General features: G+C 35.6%; 1 protein-coding gene across 2 annotated transcripts in view; it reads left to right on the top strand.

Annotated features, from left to right (window-relative positions):
• The window catches only part of NBEAL1 (neurobeachin like 1), a 161,012-nt gene that overhangs the window by 101,831 nt on the left and 31,665 nt on the right, over nucleotides 1–27,516 (top strand). For both annotated transcript variants that reach the window (XM_068544631.1, XM_068544630.1), the window contains 8 exons: nucleotides 5,154–5,311; nucleotides 7,241–7,365; nucleotides 9,878–10,004; nucleotides 15,937–16,085; nucleotides 16,700–16,833; nucleotides 25,153–25,254; nucleotides 26,691–26,786; nucleotides 27,180–27,304. In XM_068544631.1, the coding sequence (XP_068400732.1) occupies nucleotides 5,154–5,311; nucleotides 7,241–7,365; nucleotides 9,878–10,004; nucleotides 15,937–16,085; nucleotides 16,700–16,833; nucleotides 25,153–25,254; nucleotides 26,691–26,786; nucleotides 27,180–27,304 (1,016 nt within the window). The remainder of the gene's footprint in view (nucleotides 1–5,153; nucleotides 5,312–7,240; nucleotides 7,366–9,877; nucleotides 10,005–15,936; nucleotides 16,086–16,699; nucleotides 16,834–25,152; nucleotides 25,255–26,690; nucleotides 26,787–27,179; nucleotides 27,305–27,516) is intronic.

Raw genomic sequence — 27,516 nt, 5'->3', positions numbered from 1 at the left:
TCAATGAAACAAAAATCTACTTAAGATATCAATAAAATTGTAAACTTCTAGCCAAATTGAGGGAAAAAAAGTGAAAAATTACTCATACCAGAAATGAATCACCACTGACTTCACAGACATCAACATGATAATAAGGGACTACTATAGGCTAATCTGTGCACATAAATAAGATGATTTAGATGAAATGGATCAATTTCTTGACAACTACAAATTTCCCAAACTAATTCAATAATAAGTAGATAACCTGGATAGTTTCTATCAATTAAAGAAATTGAGTTTATAGTTAAATACCTTCCACAAGGGAAAACTCTAGGCCCAGATGGTTTCAGTGCCAAATTTTACCAAATGTTTAATGGAGAAATTACACCAATTCCTCACACTATCTTCAGAAAATTGAAAAGTGGCATAACTTCCCAACTCATTATATGAGGCAGTATTACCCTCATATTGAAACCATACAAAAACAGTGCAAGAAAACTGAAGACCAGTATCCCTTGGGAACATAGGTGCAAACCAAATCTAGCAATGTATAAAAAAAAAATACATCACAACCAGGTAGAGTGCCTGTTGGGAATGCAAGGCTGGTTCAACATTTGATGATCAGTTAATAATCAGTCACATTAATAGACTTATCAAGAAAAAGTACATGATCATATCAGTAGATGCAGAAAAAGCATTTGACAAAATTCAACATCCATTTATGATCAAAGTTTTTAGCAAACTAGGATTAGAAGGGAATACCTAAATCTCTACAAAAATCATACAGCTAGCTTCATATTTAATGGTAAAAAACTGATTGCCTTCCCCGTAAAATAGAGAACGAGGGTGGAATGTTCACTTTCACTCTTCTTAGTCACTATTGTACTATAAGACATAGCAAATTCAATAAGAATATAAAAAGAAGAAAAAAAACAGTTATATTGGGAAGGAAGAAATAAAACTATTTGCAGATCACATAATTATCTGTGTAGAAAATCTTAAGGAATCTATCAGAAATCTCCTATAATTAATGAATTTAGCAACATTGCAGGACACAATATCAATACACAAATTTAATCATATTTCTATATACTAGCAACGAGCAATAGGAAACTACAATTTAAAAAAAATACTATTTACAATAGGTCTAAAAAGAATGAGGTACTTAGATATCAATCTAACAAAATATGTACAGAATCTATATGCTAAAAACTACAGAACACAGATGAAACAAATTAGGGAAGACCAAATAAAAACATATGTTTATTCCATAACTTAGGTATAAAAAGAAACAGTTGTAATCCATCACTACTAATATTTTGGTATATTATCCTTCCTGTATTTTTATGTATATATTTGGTCTAACCAAAATGGTAGTTTCATTTGCTACTACTTTCTTAAAATGTACTGTGAACATTTTTCCATGCCATTATATGATTGTCTAATATTCCATTATATTATGTATTAGAAGATTTAAACTTATTTCCCAGTTTTAGACCTAATTTACCAGTTTTTTCTTTATTATAAATAGTATCGATCATCTCTGTAGTCATATTTTTACACTTATCCAGAAAGACTTCCCTAGAATAAGTGGAATTACCGGTATGGAGCAATTATGATAATAATTACTGTTATATTGCTCTCAAAGAAGTTCTACCAATTACTATACCAACCAGCATTTTCTCTGTAACTTCACCCTTAGCTTTTCTAGAAAAACCTGATTTGAGAATATCCTTATGGGGGGACGCAGGCGCAGGCAGGATGGCAGGCGGCGCTGAAGTCCTGGGCAGCTGGGGTGGCAGGGGTGGCCGGGCGGCCCCCGCAGCGCGAATGCTGCTGCCGCTGCAAACAACAGACCTCTGCATGTCACGCCAGCACAGCACTCTTCGGGGCCGGGCGGCCACCCTGCGTGCACGGCCAGAAGGCCGGGAAGCCAGCCACACGTATTCGCCCTAAGCGTGCCTTTCCCGTCCACCTTGGAGGCGGAGATTGCCCGTGGGTCCCTGGCCCCAGGTGCTGAACCGCACCAAGGGGCGGTTGGGAAGGAGCTCATAGCGGCAGCGTCCTGGCGGTACGCTGGAGAGCTGGATTCCTGCCTTCTCCGAATTTCCATCGTCAACTTTCTTGACCAGCTTTCTCTGGTGATACGGACCTTGCAGCGCTTTGGGCCCCCTGTTGCCCGCTAAGCCAGGGCTAGGGAAAGGGGTTAAGGTCTAAACTTGTGTCCCTTCCTAGACAGTGCATCCCTCCTAGGGCAGTGATTCCTGCAGTAGTTGCCACTTTACTATGGGGGCTTCATCTTTTGCCTCTACTGGCCCTTGGGTGCTGAGGGTTCACTTGCTTTGTTTGGTGCTTAAATGTTTCTTAACTACTGAAAATAAAACTGAGCTACGATGCAATGTCTGACTTTATTTTCAACTATAGCACCTTTAAATATTCTTGCCTTTGTCCTTAGATTGAAGGGGAGGTTCTGTGATTCAGATATTCAAGTAGTACAACGTAATTGAAGACAGTTTAAGAAATGGAAGAGGTTAGGTCCTGTCATTCAGTATTAACTACTGTCCACATTTTGGAATATTTTCTTAGTTTTATAGTTGTATTTATGTAGTAAATATGTATCAGTAATAATATTTTGCAAGTTTAGCATTTTTCCTGATATTTTTCATATAACATGAACCTTTTTCTAAAAATTCTTCAAAAGCATTATTGAATGGATACATAAAAGATGCATTATTGAATGTTTAAATTATTTTCAATTCTTGCCATATTATAGGTAATGATTCAGTGGAATGCTTATATATAGAGCTTTGCCTGAATGATTGTTTCCTTAAGATAGACTACAAGAGGTAGAATTGGTTAAATATTTAAAGCTCTCAATCTGCAGTGTGTGAAGTTGCTCTCCAAATTGTACAGAAAATGTACCCTCCCACCAGAATGCTTTCCCACATCCTTGTCACTACTGGGTCTCCTCGGTAAAATTGTTTTAAAAACTGGGTTTGTATGACAAGAGCAAACAACCGAGAAACACTCGAATGGGAGCTCTGTGGCTTACTGGCCTTGTCTCAGATCAGTGAAGAAAAACTGCTAGGACAGTCATTTAGGCATTTAGTTAGGAGGAGTTAGCTTCCTGTAAAAGGTGTTGTATCCTGCAGCCTTTTCTAAACTCACTTATTCTAGTAGCTCTTTGGTAGATGCCATTGGATTTTCATCATTGGTGATCAGGTTTTCTCAGAATAAAGGCAGTTTTGCTTCTTCCTTTCAAAAAAAAAAAAAGAATATCCTTATGAGGACTTCCCTGGTGGCGCAGTGGTTAAGAATCCGCCTGCCAATGCAGGGAACATGAGTTCAATCCCTGGTCCGGGAAGATCCCACATGCCGTGCACCAGCTAAGCCCATGCGCCACAACTACCAAGCCTGTGCTCTAGAGCCTGCGAGCCACAACTACTGAGCCCACGTGCCACAGAAGCCCATGCACCTAGAGCCCATGCTTCGCAACAAGAGAAGCCACCGCAACGAAGAGTAACCCCCGCTCGCCACAACTAGAGAAAGCCCGCATGCAGCAAACGAAGACCCAACACAACCCAAAAAAAAAAAAAAAGAATATCCTTATGTGCTTGAACTTCAAAACTGTGAAATTGATGTTTAATTATCATGGAGCTCTCATGACTTCTTCAGTTGTCTCAGCAATGATCTGTTTTAAATATTCGATAACACTATCTCCCAAATCATTGATTTCCTACAAATATAGTAGTAATAACAGTAACAATTATAATAATAACTATAATTTATTGAGAGCTTGCTACTTTTCTGGCACTATATTAAGCACATTAAATCTTAATCTTTATGTTGACAATTACTGTCAGCCCCATCTTACAGGTGATGGTACTGAGCTTCAGAGAATTAAGTACCTAAGATTTGTACCCAGGTCTAGTTCCAAAGCTTATAGCCACACACTGCTGTACTGCCTCTTTAAAAGATGTCTTTTTTTTTTTTTTTTTTTTTTTGTCTGTGTTGGGTCTTCATAGCTGTGCGTGGGCTTTCTTTAGTTGCTGCGAGCGGGGGCTACTCTTCATTGTGCTACCCGGACTTCTCACTGCAGTGGCTTCTCTTGTTGCGGAGCACAGGATCTAGGTGCACGGGCTTCAGTAGTTGCAGCATGCGGGCTCAGTAGTTGCAGCACGTGGGCTCAGTAGTTACGGCAGGGCTCGAAGGGCACGCAGGCTTCCGTAGTTGTGGCGCGCCGGCTCCAGAGCGCAGGCTCGGTAGTTGTGGCTCACAGGCTTAGTTGCCCTGTGGCATGTGGGGTCTTCCTGGACCAGGGGCCAAACCCATGTCCCCTGCATTGGCAGGCGGATTCTTAACCACTGAGCCACCAGGGAAGTCCCTAAAAGGTGTCTTTTAAATCCATGTCCTTAGCTGTTCATTTTAATGTAATTCAGTGTTATTTGTTTGAACCAAGTTAAATACTATTTTAGTTCCTAATATTTCCTAATAAATGAATGTCAGTGTGAGTTAGATAAGCCAGGCTTACCTCTTATCTTTTTGAAAACTTTAAAATTTTAATTTCAGGGCTTAGAGTTATATCTTGGTAGAACTTATTATCAGAATCTATTTTATCCTGAAAACTGGAATAGGTATGTGAATTTATTTGCTACCTAGGATACTGTTCAGAGAGTAGCACTCTTAAGTGATGGAATTTTTCATTATGAGAGATTTGCCCCTATAGATTTCTTTTGTCTTCGGCATTGCCTTTCAGGTCATCAACAGTAGAGTAGGATGTGGTTACTCTTCCTTTTACTTTATTTAAACTTGAGTCACATTCCAGATGCCTTATAAATCAAAAGATCTCAAAAGAAAATCATTTTACTTGACGGTATAGGGTTAATAATTCTGAGATTTAAAATCCTATGTTGAGACACTTTACATTTTTGAAGTTCTTCACATGTTTATTGTTGGTTAGTTATTTTCTTAAGTTTTAAAAAATACAAGTAGATTATAGCTCGAATTATATTAAAGAAATTATTCTAGTGGAATAAGAAAATCCTGTTGGTTACCAGCTTCTTTCTTTCATTGCTTGATTTTATTGGGTCAGATGTTTAAAATTATGGCATTAAAATTTAAATATACCTCGAAATATATGATTCAATGCTATTATTTATTGCTGTTTCTTTCAGGAGTTTTTTGTGGAGCCATTTAATCGAAAAGCACGCCAAGAGAACTTGAGGTATAATAATATGCTTAAACAACTTAGCAGTCCACAGTTAGCCACTCTGAGACGCTGGAAGGCAATAAAGCTCTATCTTACATGTGAAAGGGGACCTTGGGCTGAAAGGTAGGAGTGTCTATCATTCATTAAATACCCTTTTTCCTTTAGAACTCTCATCTAGAACTTTATGAATCAGTGACATCTCCAATCCAATTTTTAAAATGTTCAATTTTTAAAAGATTACTTTTAATTAATTTGCTTGCCTTTTATGGATTATAAGTTCGGTATGTGTAGAGCTTTGTGTGTATATGTGTTTCACCATGGAGTTATTTCCTTTACTCTTACCCTGTGACATAGAATTTGTTTTGATTCCATTTACTTCTCTCTTCCTGACACCACCTTTTTGAGCTAGGGTTAGTGACGATGTGTGTTTGAATATTTTACAATTTCTTTATTTGATCCTAAGTCACTTCTGTTTTGCTGAATTATATTTTATACACACACACATTTTTTAACAGCCCTTTTTTATTGTGGTAAAATACACTTAATATAAAATTTGCTATTTTAACCATTGTAAAATGTACAATTTAGTGGCATTAAGTACATTCCTAATGTTGTGTAATAATCACCACTGTCCAGCTTCAGAACATTTTCATCACCTGAAAAAGAAACCCTGGACCCATTAAGCAGTTACTAGCTATCATCCCTTCCCCCGACCCCTGGCAACCACCAATCTGCCCTCTGTCTCTATGGATTTGCCTATTCTGGATATTTCATATAAATGAAGTCATTCAGTATGTGGCCTTTTGTGCCCAGCTTCTTTCATTTAGCTTAGTGTTTTCACTATGTTGTAGCATGTATCACTACTTTCTTTCCTTTTTATGGCTGAATGATATTCCATTGTGTGGAATGGATGATGGACATCAGGTTGTTTTCCTTGTGGCTGTTGTAAATAGTATTGCTGTAAACATCTGTGGACAAGTGTTTGTTTCAACACCTGTTTCTAATTCTCTTGGTTATATACTGGAAGAATTACTGGGTCATATGGTAATTCTGTGTTTATCTTACTGAGGAATTGCCAAAAGGTTTTTAACAACAGCTGCATCATTTTACATTCCTATCCGCAATGTTTGAGGGTTCCAGTTTCTCCACAACCTTACCAAGACTTGTCTTTTTTTTTTTGATTATTATGGTCATCCTAGTGGGTGTGCAGTGATATCTTATGATTTCATTGCAATTCCCTAATGACTAATGACATTGAGTATCTTTGCAGGTACTTGTTGGCCATTTGTATATCTCCTTTAAAGAAATGTCTATTCAAGTCTTTTGCCCATTTTTAAATTGGATTGTTTGACTTTTTGTGGTTGAACTGTAAGAGGTTTTTTTTTTCTCAATAATAGACCCTTATCGGATATATTGTCTATAAATATGTAGGTTGTCTTTTCACTTTCTCCATAGTGGCCTTTGATGCACAAAAGCTTTGAATTTTGAAGTCCAGTTTATCTGTTTCTTTCTTTTGTTGCTTATGTTATTGATGTCTTATCTAAGAAACCATTCCCAAATCCAAGGTCATGAAGACTTACTCCTATTGTTTCCTCTAAGAGCTTTAACTCTTATATTTAGATCTTTGATCCATTTGCAATTATATTATCTTTATTTGTAGTAAAATTATTATTTTGTTTTGAAACTGTATTTGGAATAAACTCCTAAATAGCTAGTTAAGAACGTCCTTGTAACAGTGAATGAGTAAAATATATCAAGCTATAAGTCTGAAGATTTATGTTCAAATCTTATTCCTGTACCTGTAAATCACATGACATCTTAGGCAAATAATTTAGCCTGTCTTAGATTCCTCAGGTATAAACTGTTGATATGCATAATAACATTGTTTTTTTTCTCGGGGTTGTTTGGGTCAAATGAGATAAGGAATGTGAATGTTTTTATAAAATGGTGCCCAAGAAATGTAAAGTACCTGATAGTTACTCTATTTCAATCAACCAGTCTTTGTAATTTTAAGCTAAATAGTTTTATTTGTTTACTTACGAATATTAATAGGAAACAAAATCCAATTCACTGGAAGCTAGCTAACGTAGAAAATTATTCCCGCATGAGACTTAAATTGGTGCCAAATTATAACTTCAAAACCCATGATGAAGCTAGTGCTTTGAGAGATAATCTAGGTGAGTTTCAATGGCTGCTTAATTATTTATTGAAGATAATGAGGGTGTTGGTGGGGATTGGTTATTGTTTTCATTGTTTCAAAATTATTTACTCATGAGAAGGGTGACATTTTATAATTGATATTTAAGTGGTTGTATATGTTGCCTTTGGCCTAGATCTAAAATGACTTACTATTTCAATTGATAGCAGTTTTTCAAAGAAAAACGTAATTTAAACTCATAAAATTATACTGTAGTTGATGTGAAATGTATCGTCTCTATCTCCATTATGGTATAGTAAAACATGGTCCTTTAACCTTAGCCTTTTGCTTACCAAAACTGAGGCTAATGTTAAATATATTCAATATTTAGAATTCTTAGCAGCTCTTTAGGCCTTTCTTCTATGACCTGTTCTTCTTACAGAACTCCAGACATTTAGTATCTAGATGAGCCAATGCCTTTTTTCTAGAAAAAAGTGCTTCAAAATGCATAGCCTTGCAGTATATCAAAACAGATTTTAAAGAGTTTCTATAATTCTCATGAAGTCCTTCCTTTATAGCCATCTGACTGGGCATCTGTGCACCTTGTGTTTAATGACTAAGTTATAGATGAAATGAGTACCAGTTTTTTAATCTTACTTTTTAAAATTGCCTTAATATATTGGCCAGTACAGTAAATGCCATAAAATTGAGAGCTATGATGCCTGCCATTTAGAGTCTTATATTCTGAAATAAATCAGACACAGCACGTGATTTCCCTTAATGTAAAATAATGGCCTTGTCCATGGTACAAAGCGTGTCTTACACAGGAACGGTCAGTGCGTATAGCTTGTCTTCCCAGTATATGTCCTGAGACTATTATACTTTCTCTACCTCTTAAAATTTTATACTTATCATGCAGAAAACATCTTTTGGTGAATGACTTCAATTTAGTAATATTTAAGGAAGAGTGTTCTCTATTTTTTCTTCATTTTTGCCAAGAAATCCCACTCTTGGAAATTCCCTGTCCCTTTCCCTCCTTCTTCAACCCTCTTACACATGTATACAGGTATAATTTTATGTTTCTTCTTCTTGGTCTCAGTTGTTTTAAGTCCAGGAAAACCAGTGTCCTTTCTCTTTTTCCATCTCTGTCCCTTTCTTTACCTAGTTTTCAAAATTATCACAAGTATAATGATGATAATAAAATTGTATAGAAGAAAAAAATCATACATTTCAAAGTGAAATTGGGGGAATTCCCTGGCAGTCCAGTGGTTAGGACTCCACGCTTTTATTGCCGAGGGCCTGGGTTCAGTCCCTGGTCAGGGAACTAAGATTCCACAAGCCGCACAGCATGGCCAAATAAATAAATAAATATTTTAAAAAGTGAAATTGGTAATAGTATAAAACCAGTGGCATCAGTCTTTAAAACTCTTTAAAGTTCCTTGAAGTTTACTTCAGAATTAACTGCAGAATGTTTTACCTACTCCATATATTTGTTTATAAGTATTTTCATCAGTATTTTTCTATTTGTATCAGATTATCTAGACTTGTATGTTATCAAAGCAGATTTATAAAAGAGAAATGCAGCTGTACATTAGGTTAATTCATTTTGTATGTCAGAGCAAGGATACCATTTGAGAAATTAAGGGAGGTTTTGTCATCTTTACAGTGTTTTGTTATTTAGCATGAATTATTTTTATTATACACATGAAATGTCTTTATTCATAGTTAAACATATAATTTTTTTCCAGTCCTACCTACACATTATGCATATATTTTTATTACTATTCTTATGCCACCAGATAATTGAGAGATGAATGTGCAATAAGAATAGCTACCATTTATTTATTTTATGTGTGATGTGATGTATCTCCATTTCACAGTTGCAAAAACATAGATTCAGAGGGGTCATATGGTTAATAAGTGGCAGAATAGAATTTGAATTTAAGTTTACCATTTCACAGCCCATCTTATTTCCATTACACTAGCTCTGCCTTCTTACATTATTGCATAGTTCATGACATTTGTTGCATATATGTGTATCAGAATTATCTCTTAAATTCCATGCACTCCAGAAAGGAACACTTCAGCTTTTGGTCTTTGTATTATCTTGCAGTTAAAAATAATTTGTCACATTCTTTCTTAATATTTCTGTAGTACAAATGCACAGTAAAAATAATTCCATTGAATTAATGTAGTGAGAATAATTCTTTAACTTACTTAGTGGTATGCTTTAGAAGTAAATATAATTAAAGAGATTACTTGGCCTGTTTCTGAAACATAAATAATACCATCATTAAAGGTAAATACCATCTTTTAAAACATTTATTCCTTGTATTATATGTATAATAATTTTTAAAAGTCACAGTCAAGCAGCATAGATAACTCTAAATCACGTATAAAAACTTCTCTGTAATAAGTCGCTTATCTTAGAAAATTTCAAGTACCTTCTTTACTTATACACATTATTCATATAATTAACAGTCAGAAATTACAGAAGGACTGTGATATGATTTTCCTACTTTGTGTTTAACAAACATTTTATGTTTAAACAGGTATCCAGCACTCGCAGCCTTCCAGTGATTCACTGCTTTTGGAAGTAGTGAAACAAGTAAAAGTTAGTGATATGGAGGAGGATAAGTTAGATCTTCCTGAAGAGGAAATAACAGCCAGAGTAAATATGTATGTATAAGTACTTGAAAGAATTTAAAATTATTTTATTCTGAGAAATGGGATTATAAAATTGTGGAAAATATTTGCTTGAAATTGTAATACTATGCATTCCCAGAATCCAACAATTGATACTATATATCAGCTGTTAGGAGTCTATTAGTGTTAACTGAAACTATTGAAGAAGGCTTCTTAGGACTGGGTTAATTTGGAGCTGGACCTTGAAACTAGAAAATATTTTGAGCCGAATGATAATGAAAATGTATCATATTTATGGGATACAGCTGAGGTATTTATTTGGAAAGTACAGTGTGAAATATAAACTTTTAAGCAAAAGGAAGAAATTATAAAGATAAAAACAGAAGTCCATGAAAGAGAAAACCAAAAAACAAAAAGAAAGATCAAAGAAAACAAAAGTTGGTTATTAAAAATCAGATAACCAAACAATAAACCTCCAGCCAGACTGGTTAGGAAATAAAGACAGCATAAATTACCAGTATCAGAGTATCAGGAATGAAAGAGGAGATAACATTACAAATACTAAAATGATTGAAAAGAAATACATTAAAATAAGTAAAAGGAAATGATAGGGACTTCCCTGGTGGTCCAGTGGGTAAGACTCCGCACTCCCAATGCAGGGTGCCTAGATTTGATCCCTGGTCAGGGAACTAGATCCCGCATGCATGCTGCAACTATAAGAGTTTGCATGCCGCAACTTAAGAGTCCACATGCCGCAACTAAGTCCACATTCTGCAACTAAAAGATCCCACATGCCGCAACTAAAGATCCTGCATGCCTCAATGAAGATCCCATGTGCAGCAACTAAGACCCAGCGCAGCCTAAACAAATAAATAAATATTAAAAAAAAATTCCAGACATCCTTTAAAAAAAAAAAAGGAAATGGCAACTTTATGCCAATAAATTTGACAATTTAAATGAAATGGACAAATTCCTTGAAAGATATAAATTATCAAACCTCTCCCAGGAAAAAATAGCCTTAGATATATTTTAAAATTTTGAATTTGTAGTTTAAAAACTTCCCCTAAACAAATATAAAACATATTCATTTTCTCATCTCTCCTTTGTGTTATTATTACCATACATATTAAACCTGTATATGTTTTAAGCCCAGCAGTACAGTTTAATGCAGTTACTGTTTTATGCACTTGTCTTTAAATCAGTTAAGAGAAGAAAAAGCTATGTAATTATGCTTTCCTTTATATTTCCCTGCATATTTACCTACTTATACACTTCATTTCTTGGTGTGCATTCAGATTACCATCTGGTGCCATTTCCTTTTAAGCCTGAAGGACTTCCTTTAGTATTCCTTGTAAGGAAGGTCTATAAGCCACAAATTCTCTTAGTCTTTTGTTATCTGTGGAGATTTTTATTTTGTCTTCATTTTTGACTACTTTTTAAAAAATTGAGATATATTTTTTGAAAATTGAGATTCACTTAACGTAAACTTGACTATGTTAAAGTGCACAGTTCAGTGGTTTTTTTAGTATATTCACAGAGTTGTGCAACATCACCACTATCTAGTCCAAGAACATTTCCATCACCCCAAAAGGAGATCTTATACCTTTCAACAGTCAGTCCCAATTTTCTCTCCTCACATCCTCTAGCAACCACTAATTGGCTTTCTTTCTCTATGGATTTGCCTATTTTGAACATTTCATGTATTTCATTCAATATGTTGTTTTTTATGTCTGGCTTTTTTCATTCAGTTTAATGTTTCCATCCATTTGTTTTTACGGCTGAATAATATTCCATTATATGGATATACAGTTTTTGTTTATCCGTTCAGCAGTTGATGGACATTTATGTAGTTTCTATTTTTTTTTTTGGCTATTATGAATAATACTGCCTTGAATATTCATGTATACATTTTTGTATCAACTTATGTTTTCATTTATCTTGGGTATAAAAAAAACTAGGAGTGGATTTGCTGATCATGTGTTAATTCTATGTTTAACCTTTTGAGGAATTGTGAAACTTTTCACAATGACTATACCATTTTACATTCCCTCAGCAATGTATGAAAGTTCTAATTTCTCCAAATCTACCCCAACTTCTACTATTCTCTGTTTTTTTTTTTAAATTTATGGTACCATCCTAGAATGTTAGAGGTGGTATCTTGTGATTTTAATTTGCATTTCCCTAATGACTAATGATGCTGAACATCTTTTTATGTATTTGTTGGCCGTTTATATGTCTTTTTTGGAGAAATCTTTATGCAGATCCTTTGCCTATTTTTTAATTGGGTTGTCTTTTAGTTATTGAGTAAGTGTTCTTTACATATTTTAGCAACAAGTCCCTTATTAGATACAGGATTTACAAAAATGTTCTCCCACTGAATTGTTTTTTTTTTACTTTCTGTTGGTATCTTTTGATGTACAAAAATTTTTAATTTTGATGAATTTCCTTTCATCTATTTTTTTCTAAGAGTTTTATATTTTATCTCTTATGTTAGGTCTTTAATCCATTTTGAGTTAACTATTGTATGTGGTGTGATGTGTAGGGGTCCATATTAATTCTTTTACATGTGACTCTAGTTGCCCCAGCACCATTGCTTTTTCTTTTGAACATAGTTTTGCCAGATATAGAATTCTTTATTGACAGTTTTTTGCCTTTCAACATTTTGAATATGTCTTTCCACTACCTTCTGGTTTTCACTACCTTTTGTTTTTGATTAGAAATGTGCTATTAACCTTTTTTATTGTGTCCTGTATTGTCATGCTTTTAGGTTATTCTTTTTGTCCTTGGCTTTTAGTACCTTGGCTTTAGGACCATGTATGGTTATCTTTGTGTTTATCTTTCTTGGAGTTCATTGAGCTTCTTGGATGTATAGATTAATTTTTTTCATATTTGAGAAGTTGCCAGCATTATTCTTTCAAATATATTTTGGCCCTTTTTCTCTGTTCTCTCCTTCTGGGTCTCCCTTTGCACATATGTTGTTTTGCTTGATGGTGACTCTTTGAGGTTCTTTCATTCTGCTTGATTCTTTTTTCTTTGTGTTCTTCAGATTGGACAGTTTCTTTTGATCTATCTTCAAGAGCCCTGCTTCTTTCTCCTGCAAGTTCAAATATGCTGTTGAGTCCTTCTGGTGAATTTTTTGTTTAGTTATTTTGCTTTTCAATTTCAGAATTTCTCGTTTGGTTCCTTTTTAAAATATATATATAATTTCTATCTTTGTATCAATAATACTCTATTTGACTAGGCTTTTTTGCCGTAATGCACTTTGGTTCTTTAAACATAGTTTCCTTTAGTTCTTTTCATGTATTTTTATGATAGCTACCTTGAAGTCTTTGTCTACTAAGTTGAACATCTGAGGTCCCCCAGAGACAGTTCTTTTTACTGCTTTTGAGTTAATGGCCCATATTTTCCTGTTTCTTCCTATGTCTCATAATTTTTGTGAAAACCATACATTTTAGATAAATTATAGCCACTTTGGTTACTAATCTCCTCCCTTGATGCTGGTTGTTGTTGTTGTATTTTTGTTTGTTTAGTGACTTTTCTAGATTAAGTCTGTGGAGTCCATTTTACCTGCAGTGAATGCCACTGATATCTGTACTTACTGGGTTTTTGTTTTGTTTTATTTTTAAAGCCTTGCTTACTAGGGGTTGCCCCTGGGCCAGCATAGCTTAGTGGTCAGCCAGTGATTAGTTTGTTTTTTGTGTTTAAACCCCTTGATCAGTAAGACTGCCACTCTTTGCCAGTGGATCTGTATGTGGTTTAGAGAATGCATTCAAATTTGATGATTTACACATCTGCCCTGATTTTTACTTGTTATGATTATAAAGCCTCACATTCAGCCAAGAATGAGTAGCTAAGTCTCAAGTATATAATTTATTCCAGACATCACTTTGTTTAGGTTATAAACAACACATGGCAAATATTTCTCAGAACTTATTTTAATACTATAAATTGACCAGGTTCATGGGACTTCCCTGGTGGCACAGTGGTTAAGAATCCACCTGCCAATGCAGGGGACGCGGGTTCGATCCCTGGTCTGGGAAGATCCCACATGCTGCGGAGCAACTAAGCCCATGTGCCACAACTACTGAGCCTGCGCTCTAGAGCTTGTGATCCATAACTACTGAGCCCGTGTGCCACAACTACTGAAGCCCGCGCGCCTAGAGTCTGTGCTCCACAGCAAGAGAAGCCACTGCAATGAGAAGCCCACACACTGCAACGAAGAGTAGCCTCCAGTCACCGCAACGAGAGAAAGCCCATGCACGGCAACGAAGACCCAATGCAGCAAGCAAGCAAGCAAGCAAGCAAGCAAGCAAGCAAGCAATAAATAAATAAATAAATAAATAAATAAATAAATAAATAAATAAATAAATAAATAAAAATATTAATTAATTTATTTATTTTAAAAAAATTGACCAGGTTCAATAATATCCTTTGTTGGCATAAGCAGGTTTTTTGGTTAATATAATTTTAGTAATTTTAAAATATGTCCTTGATTATTTTCAGGGAACTGGGTGGGGTAGTTATCTAGGGAGCTATCTTTGGTTTTGGTAGATTTTTTAGTCAGCCTTTTAATAGGATTTTATTTTCTTTCTTCAAGGACTAGTGAATTCAGTGGATGTCAGTCTCATTCATTTTCAAATGAAAAGCCAAAACTCTTTGTTTCATAGAATAGAAATAACCTTCAGACTATTTACTCTCTCAGGTCACTTATTTCTCTATTTCATCACTGTGAATATTGGAATTTCACTATTTAGGAAAACGTTCTCAGTTTTTTTTTTAAGCTTAGCTTTAATGGTTGCAATATTCCCAGTTAGGTTGGTGATACTTGTAGAGCTTCTCATCGAAATCCATTGGAAACAAAATTAGATTTAGTCATTGCTATCCTGGAAATGAGGCAAATGTGAAATATCTAGGACCAGAGAGCAGCTGGCTTGAAGGATATACTTGAATAACATTCCATGAGTCATAGGAGTTCTCATTTCTGTACTTTGCAGTTAAAAGTCACCTAGGTCACCAGAAGACTGTCCCTTCCCAGTTATTTCCTCCAAAAAAAAAATTGATAACAGTCCTCCAAATATGAGATGACTTCACTTTAAGTATGGTGTGGCAATAGTGGCTCCTTGTGTTATCTCCATTTACACTATCAGGGGATGCTATGATGATGATGCTCTAGCTTTTGTTGCTCTTGAAACATCTCATTTTACAGTTTAAGAATCAATCATATGGGGTTTCCCTGGTGGCGCAGTGGTTGAGAATCTGCCTGCCAATGCAGGGGACACGGGTTCGAGCCCTGGTCTGGGAAGATCCCACATGCCGCGGAGCGGCTGGGCCCGTGAGCCACAATTACTGAGCCTGCGCGTCTGGAGCCTGTGCTCCGCAATAAGAGAGGTCGCGATAGTGAGAGGCCCGCGCACCGCGATGAAGAGTGGCCCCCGCTCGCCACAACTAGAGAAAGCCCTCGCACAGAAACGAAGACCCAACACAGCCAAAACTAACTAACTAAATAAATAAATAAATTTATAAAAAAAAAAAGAATCAATCATAATACTTCTAATATTTATGAAACACCACTAATGATACAGTCCTTTATTCACAGATTCATTTGTTCCCTGGGTCAATTCATGTCTGCCAAATATAACGAAAAAACATGACCAGTATTGCTGCATGTTTGAGCCATCCTCTACCAGTAGTATTGAAGATTCACTATATTTTGTTTTAACGGGTCATATACAATTGAAATGTAAAACATATGTTTTTTGAAACTTAGTTATTGGGTAATAAGTATATTTGGACATATTTAAGTAATTTCATATGCAGTGGAATGGTTGTTGTAGAAAATTCAAGTACTCTTTCTTGGATAGTGATTTTACAGACATGAGATTCATATTTGAATATGATGTTATTTTCCATTTACACAGAATACATTGTTGGATGTTTTTTGTTTGGTTGGTTTTTGTTTTTACAGTGATGAGAAAGAAGAACAGGATCAAAAAGAAAAATTGGTGTTGTTGGAAGACTGTGAACTCATTACAATAATTGACATAATTCCTGGCAGATTAGAAATCACTACTCAACACATTTACTTCTATGATGGCAGCATTGAAAAAGAGGACGGTGAGGAGTTCTGGGGGAATAATTTCTGTTGTTCAATAGTTAAGTATCCAGTTTATCAATCATTAATGAGAAGAAAGCGATAAGGTGGGACTGTAGAATTGTAGTCTACCATGTAAAAGGAGACATGGAAAGTCAGTATGGAATTAAATTTATTATCAACAATGTACTGAAGGGAATGCTTCCTTTTTATTATCAATGTTTTTAAAAAGGTTTGGCTACAGGGGATTGCTATAAACTTGTCATAAAATACAATTTTACTTTTATTTATATGTACACTTGTTCCTAGAGGCTTTTCACCTAATCCTTTATCTGAAAATAAAAAGATATTTAAATCTAAGCTGCCAACATAAAGAGAAAGGAAAAATGTTTCTAAGATATAACATTCAGAGTCATTCTCTGTTCCAATGGAAAGGAAGTAGAAAAGCTATAGAATTTTAAAATAGTCTTAAAAGAAACAATTTAAACATCCAATAAATTTAACAAATGGTTTTCATCATACAGAAACTGAATTCCTTTTCCGTAGTGCTAGTTTTGTCAGGAACTAGGAGATATTTCCTGCATAGCATGAGTAACTTTTTGTGGTACCCCAGTCACAAGATTGTTTCTGTTTTCAGGAGTAGGCTTTGATTTCAAGTGGCCTCACTCTCAAGTTCGAGAGATTCACCTACGACGGTACAACTTAAGGAGGTCAGCCCTTGAGATTTTTCATGTTGACCAATCCAACTACTTTCTCAATTTCAAAAAAGAGGTATGTAAGATGCTACCTTTCTGGAAGCCCCAGACTGTTAGCTTGAAATTATTTTCCAACTAGTGAGCTGTAATGAAACTTCACAACTCTGCTCTTTCATCGAGTCAAAATATATATTAGAGAAAAAAAAATACATACCTTTGGGACTAAGCAGTATATGCATTTTTGTTGGAACTTATGTGCAGGTGTTTGGAGGATATTTGTTTTCAGTTTTTATATATAGGTAGATAAAAAAAGTCAATAGAATATTGAGTGTCAGCTAATAGGTGTCTCACAGTATCCAGTTATGAAATAATATGCAATATATATGATATAACTGGATTTATGAAATTAGGCTGAGTTCAATTCAACAATAGTGGAGCCTGTGTAGTCAGGAAGAATAATGGAACATGTCGTTTTTCTAGGAATAGAGTAAATTCTTAAATAGCGTAAGTGGTTAAGAGATTGCCACTGAAGCAGGTTACCTGGAGCCAAGATCATTCCACCACTAGCTCTGTAACCTTTGACCCGTTACTTGCCCGCAGCCTTCCTTCCCTCTGTCATATACTTGAGTTCAGACTTATATCACAGTCTGATAGCTCTCTCCACCTTGCCTACCTTTCTCTCCATTTTCTCTCACTGTCATCTCTCCTAATAAAATCCTGCATTTTCAATTCTGTCTTAGCATTTGCTTCTCAGATGACCTGGATTAGCATAGTCAATAACTAAGTTTCTGTTCATTTGTGAGTTCCAGGTTTATTTGTAGATGATTTGATTCAGACATTTAAAGAGCATTTTTATATTTTTACAAAAAGATAATTTTTTACTATTAATAATAAATTTTCCCCCATAGGAAAATACAATGTATGTGTTTTTTAGAAAGCTATTTTATGTAAGTAAACCAAGCACACTCCTATTGAATACTATACTTTTGTAAATAGTTTTTTGTTTGTTTATTTGTTTTTAGATCTAGTGGTATGTATTTTGTTCCATTTATTTAATTCATTCTTTTGGTGGATTTGGGGCATAATAAGTTCGATTCTTATTGGTAGATATAAGATGCTAGAAGGGTATACAGGGAGAAATGACAAATATCTCCAGTTGGAAATATAAGTGTAAGGTAGACATTAGGGTGGTAAATATAGATCTGGAATCAGGAGCATATGGGTAACAGATGAAATTATGACAGAAAATAATGTCACCTCATGAGCAGAACAGACAAGAAAAGGAGTAGATGATGGTGGAACTCATGTCAGTTTAAGGAGCAGGTAAAGGAAAAGGAGTTGGTGAGAGACTGAGAAGGATGATCAGAGAGTGATGTAAGACATGGAGAGTAGTGTCCTGGATGATACGTAGGGGAGAGTTTTAGGGGGTGATCAGTAGGGTCTAATGACATGTATCAATAGAATGAAGCCCAAAACAGATCATCGAATTGGAAAATGAGGTCAACTTCACTGAAACAGTTCATCCAGATTGCTATGACAAAATTACCATACACTGGATGGCTTAAACAACAAATATTTATTTCTCTTAGTTCTGGACTGAAAGCTGGAAGTTCAAGAGCAGGATGCCAGTGCAGTCAGGTTCTTGGTGAACACCTTCCTCCTGGTTAACAGATGCTGTATCCTTACACGGTGGGCAGAGAGGGAGAAGGAGAGAGAGGATGAGAGAGAGAGAGAAAGAGCTAGCTCTCTAGTCTCTTTTTTTTTTTCTTTTTTTTAATTTTTGAATTTTATTTTATTTACGTTTTTATACAGCAGGTCCTTATTAGTCATCAATTTTATACACATCAGTGTATACATGTCAATCCCAATCGCCCAATTCATCACACCACCATCCCCACCCCCCCACGGCGTTCCCCCCTTGGTGTCCATACGTTTCTTCTCTACATCCGTGTCTCAATTTCTGCCCTGCAAACCGGTTCATCTGTACCATTTTTCTAGGTTGCACATGTATGCGTTAATATACGATATTTGTTTTTCTCTTTCTGACTTACTTCACTCTGTATGACAGTCTCTAGATCCATCCACGTCTCTACAAATGACCCAATTTCGTTCCTTTTTATGGCTGAGTAATATTCCATTGTATATATGTACCACATCTTCTTTACTTATTCGTCTGTTGATGGGCATTTAGGTTGCTTCCATGAACTGGCTATTGTAAATAGTGCTGCAGTGAACATCGGGGTGCATGGGTCTTTTTGAATTATGGTTTTCTCTGGGTATATGCCCAGTAGTGGGATTGCTGGGTCATATGGTAATTCTATTTTTAGTTTTTTAAGGAACCTCCATACTGTTCTCCGTAGTGGCTGTATCAATTTACATTCCCACCAACAGTGCAAGAGGGTTCCCTTTTCTCCACACCCTCTCCAGCATTTGTTGTTTGTAGATTTTCTGATGATGCCCATTCTCACTGGTGTGAGGTGATACCTCATTGTAGTTTGGATTTGCATTTCTCTAATAATTAGTGATGTTGAGCAGCTTTTCATGTGCTTCTTGGCCATCTGTATGTCTTCTTTGGAGAAATGTCTATTTAGGTCTTCTGCCCATTTTTGGATTGGGTTGCTTGTTTTTTTCATATTGAGCTGCATGAGCTGTTTATGTATTTTGGAGATTAATCCTTTGTCCGTCTATTCGTTTGCAAATATTTTCTCCCATTCTGAGGGCTGTCTTTTCGTCTTGTTTATGGTTTCCTTTGCTGTGCAAAAGCTTTGAAGTTTCATGAGGTCCCATTTGTTTATTTTTGTTTTTATTTCCATTACTCTAGGAGGTGGAGCAAAAAAGATCTTGCTGTGATTTATGTCAAAGAGTGTTCTTCCTATGTTTTCCTTTAAGAGTTTTATAGTGTCCGGTCTTACATTTAGGTCTCGAATCCATTTTGAGTTTATTTTTGTGTATGGTGTTAGGGAGTGTTCTAATTTCATTCTTTTACATGTAGCTGTCCAGTTTTCCCAGCACCACTTATTGAAGAGACTGTCTTTTCTCCATTGTATATCCTTGCCTCCTTTGTCATAGATTAGTTGACCATAGGTGCGTGGGTTTACCTCTGGGCTTTCTATCTTGTTCCATTGATCTCTGTTTCTGTTTTTGTGCCAGTACCATATTTTCTTGATTACTGTAGCTTTGTAGTATAGTCTGAAGTCAGGGAGTCTTATTCCTCCAGCTCCGTTTTTTTCCCTCAAGACTGCTTTGGCTATTCGGGGTCTTTAGTGTCTCCATACAAATTTTAAGATTTTTTGTTCTAGTTCCGTTAAAAATGCCATTGGTAATTTGATAGGCATTACATTGAATCTGTAGATTGCTTTGGATAGTATAGTCATTTTCACAATATTGATTCTTCTAGTCCAAGAACATGGTATATCTCTCCATCTGTTGGTATCATCTTTAATTTCTTTCATCAGTGTCTTATAGTTTTCTGCATACAGGTCTTTTGTCTCTTTAGGTAGGTTTATTCCTAGGTATTTTATTCTTTTTGTTGCAGTGGTAAATGAGAGTGTTTCCTTAATTTCTCTTTCAGATTTTTCATCATTAGTGTATAGGAATGCAAGAGATTTCTGTGCATTAATTTTGTATCCTGCAGCTTTACCAAATTCATTGATTAGCTCTAGTAGTTCTCTGGTGGCATCTTTAGGATTCTCTATGTGTAGTATCATGTCACCTGCAAACAGTGACAGTTTTACTTCTTCTTTTCCAATTTGGATTCCTTTTATTTCTTTTTCTTCTCTGATTGCCATGGCTAGGACTTCCAAAACTATGTTGAATAATAGTGGGGAGAGTGGACATCCTTGTCTTGTTCCTGATCTTAGAGGAAATGCTTTCAGTTTTTCACCACTGAGAATGATGTTTGCTGTGGGTTTGTCATATATGGCCTTTATTATGTTGAGGTAGGTTCCCTCTATGCCCATTTTTGGAGAGTTTGTATCATAAATGGGTGATGAATTTTGTCAAAAGCTTTTTCTGCATCTATTGAGATGATCATGTGGTTTTTATTCTTCAATTTGTTAATATGGTTTATCACATTGATTGATTTACGTATACTGGAGAATCCTTGCATCCCTGGGGTAAATCCCTCTTGATTATGGTGTCTGATCCTTTTAATTTGTTGTTGGATTCTGTTTGCTAGTGTTTTGTTGAGGATTTTTGCCTCTATATTCATCAGTGATATTGGTCTGTAATTTTCTTTTTTTGTGGTATCTTTGTCTGGTTTTGGTATCAGGGTGATAGTGGCCTCATAGAATGAGTTTGGGAGTGTTCCTTCCTCCACAATTTTTTGGAAGAGTTTCAGAAGGATGGATGTCAGCTCTTCTCTAAATGTTTGATAGAATTCACCTGTGAAACCATCTGGTCCTGGACTTTTGTTTGTTGGAAGCTTTTTAGTCGCAGTTTCAATTTCATTCCTTGTGATTGGTCTGTTCATATTTTCTGTTTCTTCCTGGTTCAGTCTTGGAAGGGTATACCTTTCTAAGAATTTGTCCATTTCTTCCAGGTTGTCCGTTTTATTGTCATAGAGTTGCTTGTAGTAGTCTCTTAGGATGCTTTGTATTTCTGTGGTGTCTCTTGTAACTTCTCCTTTTTCATTTCTACATTTATTGATTTGAGTCCTCTCCCTCTTTTCCTTGATGAGTCTGGCTAATGGTTTATCAATTTTGTTTATCTTCTCAAAGAACCAGCTTTTAGTTTTATTGATCTTTGCTGTTGTTTTCTTTGTTTCTATTTCGCTTATTTCTGCTCTGATCTTTATGATTTCTTTCCTTCTGCTAACTTTGGGTTTTGTTTGTTCTTCTTTCTCTAGTTCCTTCAGGTGTAAGGTTAGATTGTTTATTTGAGATTTTTCTTGTTTCTTGAGGTAGGCTTGTATTGCTATAAACTTCCCTCTTAGAACTGCTTTTGCTGCATCCCATAGGTTTTGGATCGTCGTGTTTTCATTGTCATTTGTCTCTAGGTACTTTTTGATTTCCCCTTTGATTTCTTCAGTGATCTCTTGGTTATTTAGTAACGTATTGCTTAGCCTCCGTGTGTTTCTGTTTTTAACGTTTTTTTCCCTGTAATTCATTTCTAACCTCATAGTGTTGTGGTCCAAAAAGATGCTTGATATGATTTCAATTTTCTTAAATTTACTGAGGCTTGATTTGTGACCCAAGATGTGATCTATCCTGGAGAATGTTCCATGCGCACTTGAGAAGAAAATGTAATCTGCTGTTTCTGGATGGAATGTCCTATAAATATCAATTAAATCTATCTGGTCTATTGTGTCATTTAAAGCTTGTGTTTCCTTATTTATTTTCATTTTGGATGATCTGTCCATTGGTATAAGTGAGGTGTTAAAGTCCCCCACTATTATTGTGTTACTGTCGATTTCCTCTTTTATAGCTGTTAGCAGTTGCCTTGTGTATTGAGGTGCTCCTATGATGGGTGCATATACATTTATAATTGTTATATCTTCTTCTTGGATTGATCCCTTGATCATTATGTAGTGTCCTTCCTTGTCTCTTGTAACATTCTTTATTTTAAAGTCTATTTTATCTGATATGAGTATAGCTACTCCAGCTTTCTTTTGATTTCCATTTGCATGGAATATCTTTTTCCATTCCCTCACTTTCAGTCTGTATGTGTCCCTAAGTCTGAAGTGGGTCTCTGGTAGACAGCATGTATATGGGTCTTGTTTTTGTATCCATTCAGCAAGCCTGTGTCTTTTGGTTGGAGCATTTAATCCATTTACGTTTAAGGTAATTATCGATATGTATGTTCCTATGACCATTTTCTTAATTGTTTTGGGTTTGTTTTTGTAGGTCCTTTTCTTCTGTTGTGTTTCCCAATTAGAGAAGTTCCTTTAGCATTTGTTGTAGAGCTGGTTTGGTGGTGCTGAATTCTCTTAGCTTTTGCTTATCTGTAAAGCTTTTGATTTCTCCATCAAATTTGAATGAGATCCTTGCTGGGTAGAGTAATCTTGGTGGTAGGTTCTTTCCTTTCATCACTTTAAGTATATCATGCCACTCCCTTCTGGCTTGTAGAGTTTGTGCTGAGAAATCAGCTGTTAACCTTTTGGGAGTTCCCTTGTATGTTATTTGTCGTTTTTCCCTTGCTGCTTTCAGTAATTTTGCTTTGTCTTTAATTTTTGCCAGTTTGATTACTGTGTGTCTCGGTGTGTTTCTCCTTGGGTTTATCCTGTATGGGACTCTCTGCGCTTCCTGGACTTGGGTGGCTATTTCCTTTCCCATGTTAGGGAAGTTTTCGACTATAACCTCTTCAAATATTTTCTCTCGTCCTTTCTCTCTTCTCCTTCTGGGGCCCCTATAATGCGAATGTTGTTGCATTTAATGTTGTCCCAGAGGTCTCTTAGGCTGTCTTCATTTCTTTTCATTCTTTTTCTTTTTTCTGTTCTGCAGCAGTGAATTCCACCATTCTGTCTTCCAGGTCACTTATCCGTTCTTCTGCCTCAGTTATTCTGCTATTGATTCTTTGTAGTGTAGTTTTCATTTCAGTTACTGTATTGTTCCTCTCTGTTTGTTTGTTCTTTAATTCGTCTATGTGTTTGTTAAACATTTCTTGCATCTTCTTGATCTTTGCCTCCATTCTTTTTCCAAGGTCCTGGATCATCTTCACTATCGTTATTCTGAATTCTTTTTCTGGAAGGTTGCCTATCTCCACTTCATTTAGTTGTTTTTCTTGGATTTTATCTTGTTCCTTCATCTGGTACATAGCCCTCTGCCTTTTCATCTTGTCTATCTTTCTGTGAATGTGGTTTTTGTTCCACAGGCTGCAGGATTATAGGTCTTCTTCTGCTGTCTGCCCTCTGATGGATGAGGCTATCTCAGAGGCTTGTGCAAGTTCTCTGATGGGAGCGACTGGTGGTGGGTAGAGCTGACTGTTGCTCTGGTGGGCAGAGCTCAGTAAAACTTTAATCTGCTTGACTGCTGATGGGTGTGGCTGGGTTCCGTCCCTGTTGGTTGTTTGGCCTGAGGCAACCCAACACTGGTGCCTACCTGGGCTCTTTGGTGGGGCTAATGGCGGACTCTGGGAGGGCTCACTCCAAGGAGTACTTCCCAGAACTTCTGCTGCCAGTGTCGTTGTCCCCATGGTGAGCCACAGCCACCACCCGCCTCTGCAGGAGACCCTCCAACACTAGCAGGTAGGTCTGGTTCAGTCTCCCCTGAGGTCACTGCTCCTTCCCCTGGGTCCTGATGCGCACACTACTTTGTGTGTGTCCTCCAAGAGTGGAGTCTCTGTTTCTCCCAGTCCTGTCAGAGTCCTGCCATCAAATCCCACTAGCCTTCAAAGTCTGATTCTCTAGGAATTCCTCCTCCCGTTGCCAGACCCCGAAGTTGGGAACCTGACGTGGGGCTCAGAACCTTCTCTCCAGTGGGTGGACTTCTGTGGTATAAGTGTTCTCCAGTCTGTGAGTCACCCACCCAGCAGTTATGGGATTTGATTTTACTCTGATTACGCCCCTCCTACCGTCTCATTGTGGCTTCTCCTTTGTCTTTGGATGTGGGGTATCTTTTTTGGTGAGTTCCAGTGTCTTCCTGTCGATGATTGTCCAGCAGCTAGTTGTGATTCTGGTGTTCTCGCGAGAGGGAGTGAGAGCATGTCCTTCTCCTCCTCCATCTTGGTTCCTAATCTGTAAATAGTTTTAAAAGCGCATTTGTATGTGGTATCTAAACTTCATAACAATGTTCAGATTGGATATGGCAAATTCCATTCCTTTTTTTATAGATGAGGAAACTGAAGTTCAAAGATTAATTTTATTTCTTTACATTTGCATAACCCTGAGTAATTCACAAAGCTGTAAGGGTAGAGATTATTATATTTAATATACAAATGAGACTCAGTAAATTAATTGATTTGCCAAGATGGTTAGTAAATGACAGAACTAAATTTGAACTAGAAGTGAAGTAGTTTTTTGATTCAATGTCTGAAAATTATTCCATTATATACTATAAATTTCTAAAAAAAATACATGTCATAATTTTGTTAAGCCTTGTAAAATAGAGAAGTTAAAACCATAATCTTCTATTTATATGAAATGTTCAGAATTGGCAAATCCATAGTGACGGAAAGTAGTTTAATGGTTGTCAGGGGATGGGAGGGAGTGGAAATTGGGGAGTGATGGCTAGTGAGTATGTAGTTTCTTTTGAGGATGATGAAAATGTTAGATCCAGAGTTAGATAATGTGAATGGTTGCACAACTCTGTGAATATTTTAAAAAACCCACTGAACTGTATATTTAAAAGGGTGAATTTTATGGTATATGAATTATATCTCAAAAAATCTGTTAATAAAGCCATACTCCTGGTTTGTCTTGATCAATTTTTAAGCCATAAAGTGCTTTTTTTTTTAATAGGTTAGGAACAAAGTATATAGCAGACTGTTGTCACTTCATTCTCCAAATAGCTATGGATCCAGATCACCACAGGAGTTATTCAAAGCCTCAGGATTGACACAGGTAGGAAATTTTAAGTCACTGATTTGGTGTTCATTTTATATCTCAGACTTTTGCTTAGAAGTAAAATTTCCTTCTTTCAATTATTTTATTTTGATTATGCAACTGCTCTTCTTCCATTCAGATTGATCTTATGAATTATCTTTGAATCTTTCTGTTTCCCTCACACATAACAGTGCCCTGTCTCCAGTTCGCATGTCATTCAGTTCATGGGCATATCTTATAAATTCTTCTTTTTTAATAGTGTTCTTTTTAAAAAGCAGCACACGGGATTTTTTTCCTTAATAATAAAAATAATCTGTGCACAAGAAAAAAATGGAAAAATAGAAAAGACACCATGGAAAAAAGGCAAAAAAAAAAAAAAAAATCTCCAATCCTTCTATCTGCCAAAGCTGACTGATGCTTTTGTGTATTTTATCCTCACATATTTCCCAACATCTCTTGAATTTACACTGTCCAAAGCCAAAGAAAGGCCCTTGTTTTTTGCTCTCTAGGGTTTTAGTAGTCTTCCAATTAGGTTCTCTTGCCTCCTGGCTCTCTCCTGCCTCCTACATATGTGTTAATCTTTAAATGTCGCTCTTGTTCAAAAGCCATCAGCAATTGTTTCCTATTGTTTATGGAATAAGCTTTATTTAATAGAGTATATTTCCTGCTTTCTGTGGAATAAACTTTATTCATTAAAGTATTGTTTCCTCAGTTTGGCACTCAAGTACAGTTATAATTGGGCTTTCTATAAAATCTGTATACATAGATTCATTTCTCACCATTTCCCATAAATATGTCCTTTGCTTAAGGCACACAGTAAACTTAAAGGTGTGTATTAATCTGTCAGCAAAATGCTTGAGCATGCCTACACTGTGTAGAGTAATTAGTAGTCTAAGTACGGTAAGGTGATTAAAAAAATAATGTTTATGTCTTCCTTTAGAAAATTTTTATATCTGTTATAGCAAAATCCCAAAATCCCTTTGCTCTATAAAAGTAGTTTTCTGAATATAGTTAATATAATGTTTATTTAAAATTTGTACGTCATTTTAGTACATTGAGATACTGATTTTTTAATATTTACACTTATGAAAATTTCAATTTATGACAAAAATTTCAAATTTGGGCAGTCCTTCTAGAATTAAAAAGTTTTAAGATATTCAAACAAAATACTTTTTAACTGAAGAAAAGACTTAATTCTTATAGAAGACCTTTTAGATTGTAGTGTAGGAACTTTCTTTTCCTTTTCTAGAGACAAATTTTTAAAAGGAAGTGAATTTAGGAAAAGCATATTGATTTTACCTCCCTGTTAAATATTTTTTAAAGCTTCATTCCTTTATCAAAAAGATGATAAGAGATAATGGGAACAAAAGATTATTTTAGTACTGTCAGTAATAGTTACTGATTTCTAAGAGATATAGATTAATTTTGATTTTTTCTTTTTTTGTGCTGTCTAGAAATGGGTAAACAGAGAGATATCAAATTTTGACTACCTCATTCAATTAAATACAATGGCAGGACGAACCTATAATGATCTTGCACAGTATCCTGTGGTGAGTTTTATATAAATCTTGTAAATATGGAATTACCTTTCAGTTTTCTAATACACAAAATATATGTGGATGATATCTAGTTTTTATTTTTAAAAAGATATAAAAACTGATTTTGCCTTTCTGTATATTTCTACCCTGCTATTTTCAAGAAGTATGTAAATATGAAGAGTATTTTAAAAATAAAAACCCTTTTTCTTTCACTTCATTGAAAATATTCCAGTGGAATTACAGGAAATAATGCTTCTGGTTATTGAACTAAAGATGAATAAACATTTGCAACGGGGAAGAAATAAAGACTATCCCTTTTTGTCTTAGATAAGCATTTATATTAGATATGGAGATGGTAGCCTCTCTAAGAAGGAATGTCTAAATTGTAAACTGTGGCTCTTTTAGTTCCCCTGGATTTTACAAGATTATACTTCAGAAGAGTTGGATCTTAATAACCCATCTGTATTTCGAGATCTATCCAAACCAATTGGGGTAGTTAATGATAAAAATGCCAAAGCCATGCGAGAAAAGTAAGTGCTTTTCATCCCTTTTGAAAGATGCCCATAGCTTGTTTGAATTTGTATTGATTTCTGCTATGGCCAACCAAGTGTTACTTTTTTTAAATGCACACTACTTTTGATAATCAGAGTCTGGTAATTCCTTCACTAAGTTTTCTTGAAAATACATCAGTTGTCCTTCAAATATCTTAACTGTAGTCTGTGTATTTTCCTTCATTACCAAA

The sequence above is a fragment of the Eschrichtius robustus genome, chromosome 5 (assembly GCF_028021215.1).
Source record: "Eschrichtius robustus isolate mEscRob2 chromosome 5, mEscRob2.pri, whole genome shotgun sequence".
Classification (NCBI taxonomy): Eukaryota; Metazoa; Chordata; class Mammalia; order Artiodactyla; family Eschrichtiidae; genus Eschrichtius; species Eschrichtius robustus.
Note: the sequence above shows the minus strand (reverse complement) of the source record. Positions and strands in the feature narration are given on the sequence as shown.